General features: G+C 40.5%; 1 protein-coding gene across 1 annotated transcript; it reads right to left on the reverse strand.

The window, feature by feature from the left end:
- Window positions 1-3,141: 3,141 nt before the first annotated feature.
- LOC146685365 (gap junction alpha-10 protein-like) lies at window positions 3,142-5,328 on the reverse strand. Its single transcript, XM_085440762.1, has 2 exons — window positions 3,898-5,328; window positions 3,142-3,180 (listed from the first exon to the last, which is right to left on the reverse strand). Exons 1-2 carry the CDS (start codon window positions 5,326-5,328, stop codon window positions 3,142-3,144), a joined length of 1,470 nt encoding a protein of 489 aa, XP_085296888.1.
- Window positions 5,329-18,534: the final 13,206 nt, after the last annotated feature.

The following is an 18,534-nucleotide window of genomic DNA, read 5'->3' on the forward strand; positions in this document are numbered from 1 at the left end:
TTCAAATGTAAATTTAAGCCAGAGACTATCGGGGCAGCATATGTTACTATTAGGGGTGCAACGATACACAAAATTCACGGTTCGGTTCGGTTCGATACTTTGGTGTCACGGTTCGATATTTTTTCGATACAAAAAAATGTTCATGCCTTTTTAATTTGTCATTTATTAAAATTATAAATATATATTTTAATTCAAAAGTACAGTTTTTAAATTTAACCCTAACCCTTGTGCGTGTTTTTTATTTTGACAGCGAATGCGCACCTGCGGACCACTTATGTGCAGCCCTGGTTATTTAGCTCGTCATATTGCAGCCACAGAAATTATTTTGTCCATGAAACCATAAAGCTGCACTTTCTTTTTGCCTTATAGTCTGATTTGTCATAACTTCTCCGTTTTGTGGTAAGCTTTTCTTTGGCTGTCACTTCTTCACCCTGACCTGTCTTATTTGGCTCAGCAGAACTAAAATATATATCCTCCTGCTTTTACACACGGACTCACATAAGCTCAGCGATTCTCTGCGCGATCAACCTCTCACATGTTTAAGCTGCGGGAGATTTCACTTGTCATGTTTGCATAGTAAGCTAACGATTAATAAGACCATGTCAGAGGAATTGGTGCACAAATTATCATCACTCACAGATCAGTGCTGTCGCTCTCTATACACAGTTCGCACGATTGCAAAGTGAAAGCAAAAAAACAAGCGCAAATTCAAACGCGATTTCAATATGTCACATATTGACAGTGGCTCACCGATGCCAATGACATAATTACCCAGCTACATTTCTGAAAGAATGCAAAAGCATTGACATATATTTTTCCTTCCTACGATAGGCCGACGGGCAGAGTAGCCCGTCTGAAAAAAATCGCTAGCCCCCGGACGTCGGGCTAGCGATTTTGCGAGCCCTGTATCTGATTGAGGAATCACTCATCTTTGGAAAAGAGAGTTTATTACAGAGAAATGGCTCTTTCCAAAATAAAAGCTATACTATCCGCTTCTTCTGGGCTATATTCTCAGCAGCATAAGGAGAATCATGTGCTAACAGCTGTCTAAATGACTCGGCTAAAGTTAGTAGCATGCTTGTTGTTTTTGTCTTTGCACTAGGATGATGTCGGCGTAAATGTGCAGTCATATTCGTTGTGTTCCCACTAGTGCTTTCAGGTTAATCTCGTTGAAATGACCTTAACGCCACAACATGGCAAATCTCCGTTAACGAGCTACCGCCGATCGCCCCGTGCATGGGGCTAGACGGCCAACACGTTAACGAGCTAACTGCGCTAACACACTAGTTCCCACCGATGTAATTGAGCATTGCATGGCACATCCAACATACTGTTTTACTTTAGTCCATGACTCGCTTACCTTCAGGGTCATACGTCACATGAAAACCAAAATAATTCCAAACGCCAGATCTGAATGAGGGGTGGGGGAGGTGCCCTGCGCTCTTCCTTCTGACGATGCTGTCTGTGTGGAGCGCTCAGTGGATCTGCGCTCGACAGTGCAGCCTAGGCGGAGTAGTCGAACGCAGATTCACTGAGCGCTCAACACAGACAGCATCATCGGAAGGAAAGTTGATAAAATAAATTACAAATGTTGTATTGTTCGATACATATGCGTACCGAACCGAAAGCACTGTATCGAACGGTTCAATATCGATACGAATATCGTTGCACCCCTAGTTACTATGGTAAAATGATATCATTGTACTTTAAATTATTTTATGTAATGTTATATTTTGAAAGATAAATTTGTCAGCATTACCAGGAAATTGAAGACAGTGTTTATTTGGCACACAGCACTGGGTATATGGGAAGAGTTTTCTGACATTCATTAAAGTTTCAGATGCCTCCAGTTTGCAGTGATCTGATATCTGATAGCAGACTAATAGCGTTACCTATTTTATCCAGCCAGTTTACAGAATGAATGAATCTTGGATTGTGAACTTGTTGTTTTAAGAAAACAAAGTTAACAAAAATAAACAGTTGAACACACTTTTAACATGTATCTACCCGCATGCTTCAGCATACCTCTTCATGAGTAAAGACCATAGGACAGACAAGTAGACAGCTTCTGTGGCATTGTTTGTAACTTTTTATAGTATTTGTACATTTTACATTTTCATTTTACCTGCAACATGACTGTTAGAAACAGATTTAGTATTTTTCATTTCTTTTTTATCTTTGAATATTCAAATGACCAGTGTTTAGTTTTTTTTTGTAACTATTGTGCAATGCCATGCCTTGGTTATTTGATATGAGAAAAACATACATTTTGCCTGGGCAATCGTTGTTGAAAAATAAAATAAAAAGCATGGAAATTCCATAGTGGTGTGTGTGTGTTTGTGTGTATTTTGTTTAAATAGTTGTTGAAAAAAGCTTTTTGTGGGGTTGTTTGTTTTGTTTTGCTAATAAATATTTCATTTTAATACAATATAAAGTATAACTCCACATGAAATCACTGCACTGCACTACACACACACACGTCTGCGGTTGCTATTCTCGTGGGGACATCCCATTGACATAATGTTTTCACTTACCCTTACCTCAACCATCAAAGATGAATGCCTAAACCTAACTCTTACCCTAAACCTAATCATAACCCAACTGTAACCCTGACACTAAAACCACATTTTGAGTGTAAAAAATGCCTTCAACCCCGTGGGGACCTGGATTTTGGTCTCCATGAGGGCTGTTGGTTCCCACCAGTACAGTAACTTTCAGATTTTGGTCCGCACCAAGGTAGGAGCAACCAGAACACACTCACACACACATTCTAATGAAGTCTTTGACTTAGAAAAGGTATTTAAGCTTATAAAGTCCATGTTACAGAAACAAACAGATCCTCTTAAGCGCAATGATTAATAATTCTTTTTGTTTTTTGCTTAAAAATTATCAAAAATTTGGCCAACACACTGAAAGATGTCCATTTTCAAAAAATCCTTTTCTATTAATGTGAACATGTAGACATTGTAAGGTGCTTTGGCACTGAGTCTGCTGCCTCATCATGGCTGAGTGGTTTGGGCCACATGTGACTCGAGTGGATCAATGTTGATGGCTGGATCATTGATACAGTTTCTCCCTTGTTTGTGACCTAGCTGGGTTGTGGACAACAGCTCTTACAGCCATGACATTAGCCTTATCTCTTCACTTCTTCATGATTGAGGAGATATCCAGAAACATACTCTGGAAAAGACAAAAAGACAACTCTGACATTTAATGTATTGGCACATTTTCATCACATTCAGAAAAAGCAAAAAGATTAATGACTTATTATATTATTTTTATTATAAAACTTATTTTATTTGTGTCAGGGCTACTATGCAGCTTTGGACCAACCAGTTTAGTTAGACATGGGATCTTAAGGTTAATGCAGTGTTATTTAAAAATCTGTTAAAGCATGTGTGCTTAACATATATGCTTAATTTCTAATCTATTCTAATTACTCTTAATTTCAGAACAATTAAACATTGGCAAACCATGCATGAAATTTGTCTTATAAAATAAAAATACAATATGTTCCAATTTTGAATATTTCATTAGGACTGACATTTTGAGCTTTTCAATTAAAATTATAGTGAAATAATTATTTGCCAACTCTGTAACTCTGATTTGTCCTTAAATTTCTGACAAGAGGTCAAACAAATGAGAAGCCATTTAATGCCTTTATCTCTAATAATTTAGGGGAATTTGGAATTCTAATCATTATTTCCACAGAATACTGAATCGATAGTACTGGGCCTTAGCTAGATTCACAAGTAGAGTATCTACAATTACACATACAGTTCTGTGTGTATATAATTATAGTACTGTACAGTCTAATTTAGACTTTGAATAGCTGAGGTCAACTTTCTGGACAATTGTGTTCTGTTATTTAGGCACATGAGACTGCTGTTTACTTGCCATTGACATTCTTCGGCCTCCGGCTGGTGGCATCATTGGCATGTCTCCCTGCAAGGACCCCAGTTCATCTGACTCTTCTGATGTATGTAAGGAGGGACTTGTGGAGCCAGTCATGGACGACAAGCTCTCAGATGGCGGCCTGATCATAAAGCTAGTCTTCCGAGTGTTGGGGATCAGGAACTCGTTCCCCACTGACTCCCTTCTTTCATTTTCATTAAGATTTGGAATAGCTCTGGGCCTGACGTTGCTACTGGCCAGCAGAGCTTCCAAATGGCTGGGGTGAGGATGGTCTTCCTCATGAATGTCCTTGTGGCTTGTTTGAGTCCCATCTGCAGTGGACATGACAGGGATCCAGGCTTGACTGAGGTCCAGGTTTGTGGGGACCTCTGAACCCTCACTAGTTTGGGGAGCTTGGATTGCACAGCTCAGGGCAGACGTGGGTGGATTCCTTGCTTGGGGATAGATATAGATGGTTTGACTGTGCCCCACATGAGCCAAGCTGTTGTGTCTTGGTGCGTCCTGATTGGCTTTGAGCCCACTGTTGTAACGACTTGGTTTCAGGTCCGCCCCTGGAATCACTTTGAAGGTTTGAGTTAAAGGCCCATCGTGAGGTGATACATTGCTTGTTACACAGAGATGTGGTAGGGATGACTTCCTCTTGGACTTGTAAATCAAACTGTCATCTTCTGTGTACCTCTCTGCATACAACACCTGTTTGATTTTCCTGATACCTAAGTGGGATATTTCTAGAATGTTTAGGAAAAGTGAGACACCAGCGATGGCAATCATGAAGGCCATAAATATCGTCTTCTCTGTGGGCCTAGAGATGTAACAGTCTACGCTGTTGGGGCAAGGCAGTCTCTCACACTTATAGAGAGGCTCCAGCTGGACACCATATAGTATATACTGGCCCAGGATGAAGCAGATCTCCACCACGGAGCGTGTAAGGATATGGATGATGTATGTTCTCAATAGAGAGCCTCTCAGAGGTGCCTTCTTCACTTTCCTCTGCTCTTCCAATCTCCTCAGCTCTCTTTCCACCCGCTTTTGTTCATCCAACGCCAACTCAGCCTCATCAAGCTCCTCCTTTAGCTGGGCCCGTCGTCGGTGACGTTCCTTCTCCAATGAACGAATGCAGTAAAGAGCATGGCCCATGTAGACGAGTGAAGGCGCAGACACAAAAATCACTTGCAAGACCCAGAAGCGAATTAGGGAAATGGGGAAAGCACGATCGTAGCAGACTGCCTTACAGCCTGGTTGGTCAGTATTGCAGACAAACTCTGACTGCTCATCATCCCATACATCCTCAGCAGCTGCTCCCAGAATAAGCATGCGAAAGATGAAGAGTATAGTAAGCCAGATCTTTCCCACAATGGTGGAATGTATATGGACCTCTTCTAGGATGCTGCCCAGCAGGTTCCAGTCACCCATGGTCAGCTTCTCACCATGTCACTGTCACATACTCAAACTGTGGAGATACAGCATGCAAACACAACCCATTATCACACAAAACACAATACATTTTAATATCCATCCATTCTCTACCACAAATCCAAGTTTACAGTAAATCTATCCCCACTAACTACATGTCTTTGGACTGTGGGAGGAAGTTGGAGTACCCGATGCAAACTCCACACAGAAAGACGCGGGCCTGATGGCAGAATTGAACTCAGGACCTTCATGCTGTGAGGAAACAGTGCTAATCACCATGCCGCTGTGCATGTTGGCTAGAACCATGCACAGTTAACTTTTAAATATTAACTTTTAAATTAACTTTTAAATATTGTTCATTGTATCAACAGATTCTACTATTTATGACAATTCTATAGATACCAATGTGATTACTGTATTTTCTGATAATCATTAAAATAGCGCCAAAAATACAAAAAACACAAGAAGACAGAATGGTTGCAAACAAACAATGGCCTGCACACTTTTCTGCACAGATTTTGCCCTGCAGAGCATGCACATCAATGCCCTTATATGCAGGACAACGCACAACCAAGATTCCAGCCTATGAACCCAGCTGATATAATTTTGACCTGTTTGTGTACAAATTCAGCAATAAACTAAAAAGAAACGGTAACAAAACTGCATCAAATGTGGGGTGAAGAGCTAAGAGAAGATACAGTGGGACTTTGCTGTTTTATAACACAGCAGCTTTATAGTTAACGTAAATAAGCATAAAAAAAATAAGGAATGTGAGGAGACCCATGACTAGCTTGCGCAGTTTTCTTCTGGGTGTTCCAGCTTCCTACCACAATCCAAAGATATGTATGTTAGGTCAAATGGGATTCTAAATTGAGCATGGATGAAAGGTAGACAAAAGTTGAATATATGGTTATATATATATGTGTGTGTATGAATATATTGTTTAATGTTGCATGTTGCACTTTAAATGGTTGGTAAGACTTGAAAAGTTCTATATAAATGCAGTCCATTTCCACTAACATTATCATTATCCTCATAGAAATTCACACAAGAGTCTAGGGCTGTTTGAAAGCAAGATGACTTTGAGCCAATGATTTTATCCTTTAAACCATACCTGGTTTGCTTCAAGGCCTGAGAAAAAAAGGGACTGGCAATAGAAATGCATACTATACACTGGATGTTAGTGTCTGTAGATACGCAAACTAAATGCTCTTGTGTTATTATTTACAAAGTCATAAATTCAGTTGGAAAAATGTTCTGTTGCTTTACAATAACCACAACAAAATGCAAAACTTTAAGTACATACAATGAGTGAAAAAATGTTTCCCATTCAATCCAATAATAGGTTTTTTAATTTATGTTATATCATCCCTGTTCTTATAATTATGTAGCCTGAGAAAATCAAATAGGTGACATTTTAAGGTAAATCACAGAATAAAGAATATAGGTCTTACAACACACACAATACATATATTAAACATAAACATTTACTAAAGTTTCTTTCTTTATTTTCCATATGGGAAGACTAATTTGGTCGTTTGAGAAAACTAGCTTACGCGAGTCATTCAGGGCCTCATTGGAGAGGATGACATAACAGATCTTTTCGTTTCAACGCATCAACCATTTCAGAAGCACTTACATGTCACTGGTATGGCTTCCCTCTTGGCCTCTTGATGCACTTCATTGTGTTTATGTTTATCCTGGGAACCAAATGGGTCTGTACGGCTACCCCATTGAGCTATCTAGAGGTTCTTTTGTGCCCATCCAAAACTCCAGTCCACATCCCAGAACTCTCCTCTCTCTTTGGTTCTATATGGCTGTGCGTTTTCTGGCTGCTTGTTTGTTGTGAGTGCTTTCCCGTGTTACATGCAGAGTTCACAGGATGTAAGCATTGATTGCCTCTCGACGGGACATTGCCCCCACCCTACTCCTTTCTCCCACGCCAACAGTTCCAACTCCAAACAGTGCATTCAATATAATTCTTCCATGTGGAGAGAGTTTATGTTTATGGCTGGTCTTTCGCACAGGGCCTGCTTCTGGTATACTCAACCTAAAGATAACTGAGCCAGCATGGACATCTTAATGTCAAAGTTAAAAGTTCACTCATCTAATGTAGAGACTGTGGTTTTATGGTTTATGTCCTACCTGCCTCAGTGTAAACAACTTATACTTTAGGAGTTGTCTTATGCATGTGATTAGATACATTACAAACCCTGCTGTGTAAATTCAATCCAACAAAGTGCATACAGGCTTATTGTAAACTCTCACATGAAGGTAATGAAAGAATATTCATGACTTTGGCCAAAAACACACTGACACTCCTATTTTGACAGTGTATTCTATTTCTTCTAAAAATACTTTAACATTTAGCTTAGATGATATTTTAACTATTGAACGATTTCCCACAGATCCAGTCAGTGAGCACATGTTTTTGCATTCATGTCACGATGATATTAAAACACTGATCTCACACTGTCAATGCAGTGTGCAATAGGACTAGTATGTCGTGTTACACATAGTGATTATGAAAAACACAATTACATAGACAATATAAAAATGGGGATGCCCAGCTTCAGTGTCTGAAGTGAAGCAACTGCAGAGGTGCTTTAAATCTCCAACAAGGGCTAAGGTATGTTGTACCAGCTGACTTTTTTGAGTAAATGACTCACATTCTTATTTGGTTTATTATCTTGTGACTGAAGGGTCTCTGCAAAATGGACGGGTACAGTGTCTTTGCAGTCTCCTGACTTGAGCTGCTGCAGAAACATTCTCATATATCGCATATTTGTTTCATGTTGTGATGAATTCTTCAGTCAGTTATGTGGACATTTGAAAAGTTGTAGCAAACAAACATTCTGCAGCTTTTTGAAAACTCCACAGCAAAAAATGAAATTGAAAGGTTTCTATACTTCCCCTGACAATTAACATTTAACTGTCTCTCATACATGTTTGTGCTTACAGATTCCCTCCCATAGAACACAGATCGCAGTAATAGTGCATATTACTAGCTTGATTTTAGAGCCCTACTGCTTGCCTGCATAAAATGACCAGCTTTGCCTGTAGGGCCTTTAATTACGTTTCCATCACTTTCTGACAGAGTCAATGAAGCATTGATTTGATTTTCCCTTCAGAAGCTACTGCTGTGGCCACTGAGGCCAAATGCTAGATGTCACACCAGGATCACTGTGTTACACAACAAATGCAAGCTTTATGAGGAGCTACACCCAACTGCCTGACTAACATCTGAGCTGCAAGGGTGGGACTTTGTCTAAGCAATGACACTTTGTGTAAAAACACCCACATTTAGGGACATATACTATGACATGAGTACAACATACCCAGTGTGTGTTTCTGTTTTTGCGATGCACTATCAGCAGTCAGGAAAGTGGTCATGAAGCAAGCTATTCAATTCAATTTAATTTATAAAGCACCAACTCACAACAGTTGCCTTAAGGTACTTTATATTGTAGGGTAAAGACCCTACAATACACAGAGAAAACAGAGAAAAGTCAGATGACCCCTATGAACAGGTTTTTGGTGACAGTGGGAAGGAAAAACTCCCTTTTAACAGGAAGAAACCTCCACCAGAACCAGGCTCACAGAGTTGTGGCCATCTGTCATCATTTTTTAATATACACTTTGAAGGATATATCCTGGTCCAAAACAACTACAAGGTTCCTCACAATGTTACTGGAGGCCAAGGTAATGCCATGCAGATTAAGCATCTGGTTAGATACCATATTTCTAAGACTTTTAAGGATTATCTCAATTCAGACGCAGAAAATTAGAGGTCATCCAAGTGTTTCTGACTTTAAGACATTCCTGTGGTGTAAATATATATATATATCTGTTATGTGGCTTCATGGATAAATAAAGATTGGTGTCATCTGCATAGCAGTGAAAATTTATGCTGTGGCTTTTAATGACACTGCCTAAGGGAAGCATGTATAATGCAAACAGAACTGGCCCTAGCACGAAGCCCTGTGGAACTCCAAAATTAACCTCAGTGTGTGAAGAGGTCTCTCCATTTACATGAACAAATTGGAGTCTGTTAGATAGACAGATAGATTCAAACCAATACAGCACAGTATGTTTAATATCTACAGCGTGCTCTAATTGCTGTAATAAAATAGTCAAAAGTAACAAACGCCAATGAGTCCACTGTCAGAGGCCATAAGAAGATCATTTGTAACCTTCACTAAAGCTGTTTCTGTGCTGTGATGAGCTCTGAAACCTGACTGAAACTCCCGTGTTACGTAGCCTATCAATAGAGATAGAATGATCATATTTTAGATTGAAGCATTAATTAATGGCAGGACTTCTTTGAGCAGTCTTGTAGGAATGGGGTCTAAAAGAGGAAGTAATTACTGAAGGAATCCTTGGCTTCTTATTTCTTTATATAGCATCACAGAGGGCTTTTTTTTAAATAGTGGAACTATTTTTTCCTCTATACTATGTGCAACAATAATGATGATCTTCTAAATTAGTCAGGCGCCATTTCTTTTCAAGGACACCAGTTATCTGTTTTAAGGTGCAAAAAGTCAAATACTTCTGATTTGAGGCTTTCTTTTCAGAGGAGCTATAGTATCCAGTTAGTAGGGGTGCAACGATATTCGTATCGATATTGAACCGTTCGATACAGTGCTTTCGGTTCGGTACGCATATGTATCGAACAATACAACATTTGTAATTTATTTTATCAACTTTCCTTCTGACGATGCTGTCTGTGTTGAGCGCTCAGTGAATCTGCGTTCGACTACTCCGCCTAGGCTGCACTGTCGAGCGCAGATCCACTGAGCGCTCAACACAGACAGCATAGTCAGAAGGAAGAGCGCAGGGCACCTCCCCCACCCCTCATTCAGATCTGGCGTTTGGAATTATTTTGGTTTTCATGTGACGTATGACCCTGAAGGTAAGCGAGTCATGGACTAAAGTAAAACAGTATGTTGGATGTGCCATGCAATGCTCAATTACATGGGTGGGAACTAGTGTGTTAGCGCAGTTAGCTCGTTAACGTGTTGGCCGTCTAGCCCCATGCACGGGGCGATCGGCGGTAGCTCGTTAACGGAGATTTGCCGTGTTGTGGCGTTAAGGTCATTTCAACGAGATTAACCTGAAAGCACTAGTGGGAACACAACGAATATGACTGCACATTTACGCCGACATCATCCTAGTGCAAAGACAAAAACAATAAGCATGCTACTAACTTTAGCCGAGTCATTTAGACAGCTGTTAGCACATGATTCTCCTTATGCTGCTGATAATATAGCCCAGAAGAAGCGGATAGTATAGCTTTTATTTTGGAAAGAGCCATTTCTCTGTAATAAACTCTCTTTTCCAAAGATGAGTGATTCCTCAATCAGATACAGGGCTCGCAAAATCGCTAGCCCGACGTCCGGGGGCTAGCGATTTTTTTCAGACGGGCTACCCTGCCCGTCGGGCTATTGTAGGAAGGAAAAATATATGTCAATGCTTTTGCATTCTTTCAGAAATGTAGCTGGGTAATTATGTCATTGGCATCGGTGAGCCACTGTCAATATGTGACATATTGAAATCGCGTTTGAATTTGCGCTTGTTTTTTTGCTTTCACTTTGCAATCGTGCGAACTGTGTATAGAGAGCGACAGCACTGATCTGTGAGTGATGATAATTTGTGCACCAATTCCTCTGACATGGTCTTATTAATCGTTAGCTTACTATGCAAACATGACAAGTGAAATCTCCCGCAGCTTAAACATGTGAGAGGTTGATCGCGCAGAGAATCGCTGAGCTTATGTGAGTGCCTGTGTAAAAGCAGCAGTATATATATTTTAGTTCTGCTGAGCCAAATAAGACAGGTCAGGGTGAAGAAGTGACAGCCAAAGAAAAGCTTACCACAAAACGGAAAAGTTATGACAAATCAGACTATAAGGCAAAAAGAAAGTGCAGCTTTATGGTTTCATGGACAAAAGAATTTCTGTGGCTGCAATATGACGAGCTAAATAACCAGGGCTGCACATAAGTGGTCCGCAGGTGCGCATTCGCTGTCAAAATAAAAAACACGCACAAGGGTTAGGGTTAAATTTAAAAACTGTACTTTTGAGTTAAAATATATATTTATAATTTTAATAAATGACAAATTAAAAAGGCATGAACATTTTTTTGTATCGAAAAAATATCGAACCGTGACACCAAAGTATCGAACCGAACCGTGAATTTTGTGTATCGTTGCACCCCTACCAGTTAGTACAGTATCCTGTCATTTCTTTTAGTTCATGAAGTTCCTTCAATCTAGGACAATAGTTCAAACTAAATGACACCTGACACATCCATGCTGAAGCACGAAGTGGCTCTAACTGTAAGGGGTGACCTCAGCAGACAATGAATGAAATAACTGTACTCGTAGTTCTCATTAAGGCTTGTTTCCACAATCTGTGATCATGTTATTGGTTGGGTGTTTTTTAAAGTTCAGCTATAGTTGCAGCTATAGTTTGTCCAGTTACTGTAACTAAAGCTTAGAAATGACCCAAACCTTTAGAAATAAAACAAATATTCTAGGAAGACAGATATCACCTCAAAAGCAAATTCTGAAGTATAAATGCTAAAATGATCACTTCAGACCAATCCTACTGCTTTCTGGCCTGATCTGATCCCATCTGTTAGGGCACTCATCTCCACTGCGTGCAGATTGTTTCTCTCCTGGCTGAATGTTGGCTCAGCGGGACAATTGATGAAAAACTCGAGGGTAATGGTTGCGTTGGCTTGTGTCACTGCACAGCATCAGGCACTCGTCAGCTCATCAGTCTTTCTTGGGTTGTCTGACAAAGCTAGTCTAAATGTGCTTTAGGTAAAAAATGTAGAAAATGTAAACACATTAAGATGTGGGTAGATCTGAAAAAAGACTGCAACCAAGGGTAGTCCCCCGAACGTGGAAGAAAAGACCTATGACCGGCCCAAATTTCACTTCACAACATGGATTTCTACATCCTCAAAACATGGCCCAAAAGGCGTGCAGGAGTCTTCGTGTCATTAGAAACTGTTTGCCCTGATAGATCGTTCTATTCAAATTTTCTGGCAAAAACCTCCCCTGTGTGTCCGAACCACGTAATAATTGGTGGGGATTTTAACTGTGGCTTGAATCCTGAAACTGATTATAATCCACCAAAATCTCAACCATCTTCAAAAATGGCAAAGGCTACAACGGACCTCTGTTCAGATCTTGGTCTCTTTGATGCTTGGAGAGTTTGTAATCCACATGTGAAGGACTTCACATTTTTCTCACGCCCCCATTTTTCCTTTTCCAGAATTGACTACATGTTTGTTTCTGGATCTGTCCTTGACAGAACTCGGGGCTGTTTGATCCGCACATGTGCGCTTTCGGACCACTCATCAGTTTCAATGGAGCTATCACCACCTTATTATGACCCTTCGTCTAGACATTGGCGGCTAAACCCAGCTCTCCTTAGTGACCCTAAATTTGTAAAGTATTTAGAAGATCAGTGGGAACTCTATCTTTCTACAAATGACTTACCGGGGGTTAGTGCTTCTACTCTATGGGAGGCGGGTAAGGCATTTCTCAGGGGCTCCGTTATCTCTTTTACCTCGGCAAAAAAGAAGAGCAACTTAGCCAAACAATTAGTGCTTGAACGCGATATCACTGACTTGGAGAGGGAGTTTAAGAAATCCTCGTCTATTTCTGTGCTTCGGAAGTTGGATGCAGCTAGATCGGCCCTGGACCAACTGTTAACTCAGAAAGCGGAAACTGCAATATTCTATGCGAAGCATAGATTATTTGAATCAGGCAACAAACCTGGACGCTTGCTCGCCCGACTTGCCCAAGGGAAACGGGGCTCTTATGCAATACCCTCTCTAAAAGATAAGGCAGGTGTCTTACAGTTTGAGGCTAAACTTATCAGCAAAATAATGAAAGAGTTCTATCAAGACTTATATTCCCCTGAGTGTCAAAACACTGTAGACACCAGGAAACTGTTTCTTGACACTGTTAACCTCCCTATACTGTCAGAGGAAAGTCGATTGGATCTTTGCAGCCCTATCAGGGTGCAGGAGGTCTTGGATGCAATTAAATCCTTACAGAGCGGGAAGGCTCCGGGCCCTGATGGGTTTGGGCCAGAGTTTTATAAAAAAATGGCCAAACATGTGGCGGGTCCTTTGTTGGGAATGTATACAGAATCTCTTGAGAGGGGCGTGCTTCCACCCACCCTAAACCTTGCCCATATATCCCTGATCTTAAAGAAGGATAAACCCGCGGATCTGTGTACATCCTACAGACCTATAAGTCTACTTAGTGTGGATTGTAAGATTCTGTCCAAAATTTTATCCAGACGTTTGGAGGAGGTTCTGCCGGTTCTGATAAAGCTTGACCAGACGGGATTCGTCAAGAATAGATACTCCTGCTCCAATGTCCACCGACTCATAAATGTTGCGCAGTTCTCTCAGAACACCAATTATAGGGCTCTTGCGATCTCTTTGGATGCTGAGAAAGCATTTGATCGGGTGGAGTGGGAGTATCTATTTGATGTTTTGGACAGGTTTGGTTTGGGATCTGAATTTGTCAAGTGGGTCAAACTGCTGTATGGGGCCCCAGCTGCAAGGGTCTTGGTTAATGGCTCGGTCTCGGATGTCTTCCCACTGGGTAGGGGAACGCGGCAAGGATGCCCCCTCTCTCCCCTGTTGTTTGCACTTGCTTTGGAGCCACTGGCAGAGGCTATAAGAACTGATCCTGAGATCTGTGGGGTGACCTTGTCGAATACTGAATACAGGATTTCCCTTTATGCAGATGACGTGTTGCTCTTTCTCACTAAGCCAGAAACTTCTATTCCTGCACTGACACATATCGTCAACCAATTTGGCCTCTTCTCAGGGTATAAGATAAATTATGATAAATCTGAAGCTTTGCCACTGGGTGACGGGGGGAGGTGGGACGCTCCTCCTAATTTCCCTTTCAGGTGGTCGACCACGGGTTTCACATATTTAGGTATCAGGGTGTCCGCAGACACAGCGGAGTTGTACAAGTTGAACTTCAAGCCGATTGTGGCCTCAATCAAGAATGACCTCAATAGGTGGTTTGACCTCCCCCTGTCTTGGACGGGTAGAATAAGTTTAATCAAGATGAATGTGCTACCCAGAATATTATACCCCATTCAAATGTTGCCTCTCAGGATCAACAGAAAAACATTCATAGAGATTGAGGGATGTCTTTCTAAATTCATATGGCGTGGGAAGAAATCTAGACTAAAGATACAGATTTTACAACTGCCCATGGATGAGGGGGGTCAGGCACTGCCTAACTTTTTATATTACTACTGGGCTTGCCATGCACAAATAATCTCAGGGTGGTTACATTCCTTCCTTCACCGGGGCGAACCATCGGTAGATGCCTGGTGCTGTGACCCTCTCTCACCTCTTAGTCTCTTATCCACTGACCTGGCGGACCTCCCTCTTGGTGTCAGAACTAATTCCGTCTTGATGCCCACTTTAAAGGTTTGGCGTGATATTACTGCCCACGCCGGAAGAAGAGGTTTCTCTAGTGCACTGCAGCCTCTAACTAGGAATAAAGCTTTCCCCCCGGGTATTGGCATTAATATATTTGATGATTGGTATTCCAAAGGTATAAGATTTATTTGTGATCTGTTCGAAAGGGGTAGTTTTATGGCCTTTAATCAAGTTCAAGTTAAGTATAATTTACCACAGAAACACTTCTTTGGATTCCTGCAAGTAAGGCATTATGTGAACTCCCTTAAATTTCCAGCCAATCAACCAGTTTTGAACCCTGTTGAAAGCTTTCTTCTCAAAGTTAACGAGGAAATGACTACAAAAAAGAAATTTATTTCTCTTTGTTATGGGAAATTGTTGTCTTTGAACTTTATAACCACTGATAAGGCCAGGGTTCGGTGGGAAACCGACCTCGAAGCTCAGGTTGGTGCGGAAGCATGGTCCAAAACTTTCAGATCTGCCATGAAATTGTTTCCCTGTAACAGACTAAAGGAAAGCCAGTACAGAATCTTACATAGACTACAGCGTACGCCGGAGTTCCTAAATAAAATTCACCCTCAGATTTCTGCTCTTTGTGTGAAGTGCAATACGGCTGTAGGGACCTATTACCACTGCATATGGCAATGTCCTTTAATTACTAGATTTTGGAAGAATATTGCTATAGAGCTTTGCTCTATTTTCCACCGAACGATCCCACTGAACCCTATGCTGTTCGTTCTGGGTCTATCTATAGAAGGGCTCTCTCTGTCTTCTGTACAGATGCTTTTGTTAAGTAAACTTTTACATTTGGCGAGGCGATGTGTACTGTTTCAATGGATTCAGAGACGGCCTCCTACTGTCACACAGTGGTACAGAGAACTGCTCAGGGTGCTGCCGATGGAGCGCCTCAGTGCCATCATAAAGGGCAATTGTAATGCATTCTGTAGCATATGGCAGCCTCTGCTTGATCACCTACCTCATGACCTTACTGTGCTATTACATAAAGGGGACTCGCAGTTTGTTTTTAAACACACTGATTAATGTCTGTGTTTTCCCCCCCCTTTTTTTTTTTTTTTTTTTTTTATTGTTTCCCTTGACTTCGAATGTGAAACGCTTTACATATTTTGTCCCAGGCGTGTGTACTGGTAACTCATATACCTGCATTTGCTTTGTTAATTTATTTATTTATTTATTTATTTATTTTTTGTTTGTGCTTGGCTGTGCTGACTTGTTGCTGTTCGTGTTGTTCTGACAAAATCAATAAATCATCGTTTCAAAAAAAAAAGAAACTGTTTGCCCCATTCTTGATGGCTTTGTTTTTTTGCACATTTGTAACACCTATGTTTCAGATCAGATCATCTGCTCAAGCCACGCACCCAGTTTGGGGGTCACTGCCCCGAGTGCTTAGATTAATTCTTTTCTTAGTTAATTCTTCCTTTAATATGCTAAATTAGCTTGGGAGAGTTTTTTACTGATGTCTTTGTAAATATAGATCATGGAGATCAGGAGTTATAAGATGATCCGATCTCCACATGAGAGGTGGCTGGAACAAGTGGGGCTCGATTAGGGCTGGTGTAAAAGGACCAAGAGGATGTCAGTAGCAGCATGTCCTCTTTCACTACATCAATGAATCTTTAATATCATCCTTCTCTTTTCCTCCTGCCTGGCAGCTCCATATTAAATATCCTTTGTCCAATATATCCACTATCCCTCCTCTGCAGTTATCTAAACCATCTCAGTCTTGCTTCTCTAATTTTATCCCAAAAAAAACACACAACCTGAATTCTTCCTCTTCAATAATCCTGTCTAACCTTGTCCATCCTAGTCACTCCCAGTGATGATCTTCAAAGCACAATAACTCACTGCTGCAAGAAATGTGCAGGTTTATTTTGAAATCAAGTTACTATTGCTTATACAGTGTAATACCTTGAAATTGTTCTTTAGGATAAATCAGAGAGTCAAGTCTCTCTGATTTATTGCTGTATGTTTCAAAGGAGCCGTTTTAACAACTGACCTTTGGAGTAAGCATATCAGGGTCTAAAGGAAAAAGGCAAGAAAGGACTTATTTTTCAATAAAAAAAAGAAACAGTTTTTGTTATGTTGCCCATGTTTCTCTCTCTCTCTCTCCTTCAGGGATGTCAGGCATGACTCTTTGGGCCTTAAACCAATTGTGTAAAATTGCAGAAAAAGTTTCAGTAGCTTATTGTCCAGACAGGCTTGTAATTAGCAGTGAAAGCTGCTTATTAATTAGAAAACAGAACATTTTTGTTAATTCACAGCAACTTTTTTTTTTACCAAATAAATGTATGTCCTCCTTTACATTTTCCATAACCATGCAGTGGGACTGGAGTGGATAGGAGTCTTTGCCGGGGCAATTCTAGCCCCTAAGCCTCATGTTTGGTACCCCTGCTATGGTTCATGTAAAAAAAAAAGAAGACAAATGTGACACATATAGTACTCTTGCTTCCCTCTCTTCGCAAGCACCTGTACTTAGCATGCAAGCCAAGAACCCAGAGTGATGATAAAGCTGAATGAATGCTGGCCCTAGCCCAGCACTGTGATAACGTGAGCCATCATTTGCGGTGAAGCCAGTCACTGCTTAACTTCAACAGGTAACAAACTGATGAACAGTCAGGCTGCAGCCTCTGTTTCTACCTGTTCAATGCTTTTACAGTAGAATCACTTTAAAGTCTCTTTGTGCTGGTTTGATCATCTTTGCTTTGTGTTCATACCTAAATACTAAGGGAAATATATGTGTGACCAACTGTCTGCCATCTATAATCCAGTTTTGAGATCCACCCCCAGACGCCTTAATGCCCACTCACATCCTGGGCCATTTGACCTCAGTAAATCACATGACAGGTTGGAGCTAGGTTTCACAATGAATTCACCTGAAACCTTGGCTGATTGTGACCCACACCCATTTTCACCCCTTGGCTCGTGTGATTATATATATTTAATCTCTGTAATGTTCTTGATATTTATATTGATCTATTTGTATATATTAGAGCTATTTCTTATATTTTTAAGTGTAATATATTATATTATTTAATTTAGTTTAGTCGCTTGTTGAGATTTGGCACTATATTTGCATTGGTGGTGCTCTCATTTGGTGCTGGCTCTCACTCTGATATTGTATCACTTCCTGTTCCTGTTACAATATGCATTGGTGTTTAGTGTAGCTTAATCTGTGTATCTCAGGTAATAATAAACCTTTAAATCATATACTGAGACACATGGCATAGAAACTGATTCCCTGTGACCCCTCTTTGGGCAACTTATTTCTTCATAACATTCATATTTATAATAATGGATTATACAGCAGAGGGGAACACATTTTATTATAGCAGCTGTATTTTGAAGTTTATGTCTAAGTTGTTCAGTGCCATGGGCCCAACACAGTTCAGAACAGTTACCTAAACTCTACTATTTCTTGACAGTGCATTTATTACTTCTAGGCAGGACTACTGAAATAAATTGTTATTAGGTTATCCTAAAAACTCGCTGAAACCCCTTTGGTTGTATCAGCAATGGTACTGACGTGGACTAGAGAGAAAGACATTCTCTTCATTGGCTCTTTCAAGAATCAAATTTAATATCCTTCTCCTCGCATGCAACACATACAAGGTCTTGAATAATCAGGCCCTATCTTATCTTAAAGACATCATAGCACCATATCACCCAGATAGAACAATTCATTCACAGACTACTGGATTACAATTTTTAAAAATTAAAT

The sequence above is a fragment of the Copadichromis virginalis genome, linkage group LG19 (assembly GCF_057382275.1).
Source record: "Copadichromis virginalis isolate Kocher_CV1m ecotype Utaka linkage group LG19, C_Virginalis_male_GT1.1, whole genome shotgun sequence".
In the NCBI taxonomy this organism is placed as follows: Eukaryota; Metazoa; Chordata; class Actinopteri; order Cichliformes; family Cichlidae; genus Copadichromis; species Copadichromis virginalis.

Bases quoted from the DNA above. Each gene is read 5' to 3' on its own strand.
- LOC146685365 (XM_085440762.1), bottom strand. From the start codon at position 5,328: ATGGGTGACTGGAACCTGCTGGGCAGCATCCTAGAAGAGGTCCATATA. The intron at 3,181-3,897 runs GCAAGTAAACAG...TGTCTTTTCCAG, and splicing joins GAGGCCGAAGAATGTCAATG to AGTATGTTTCTGGATATCTC.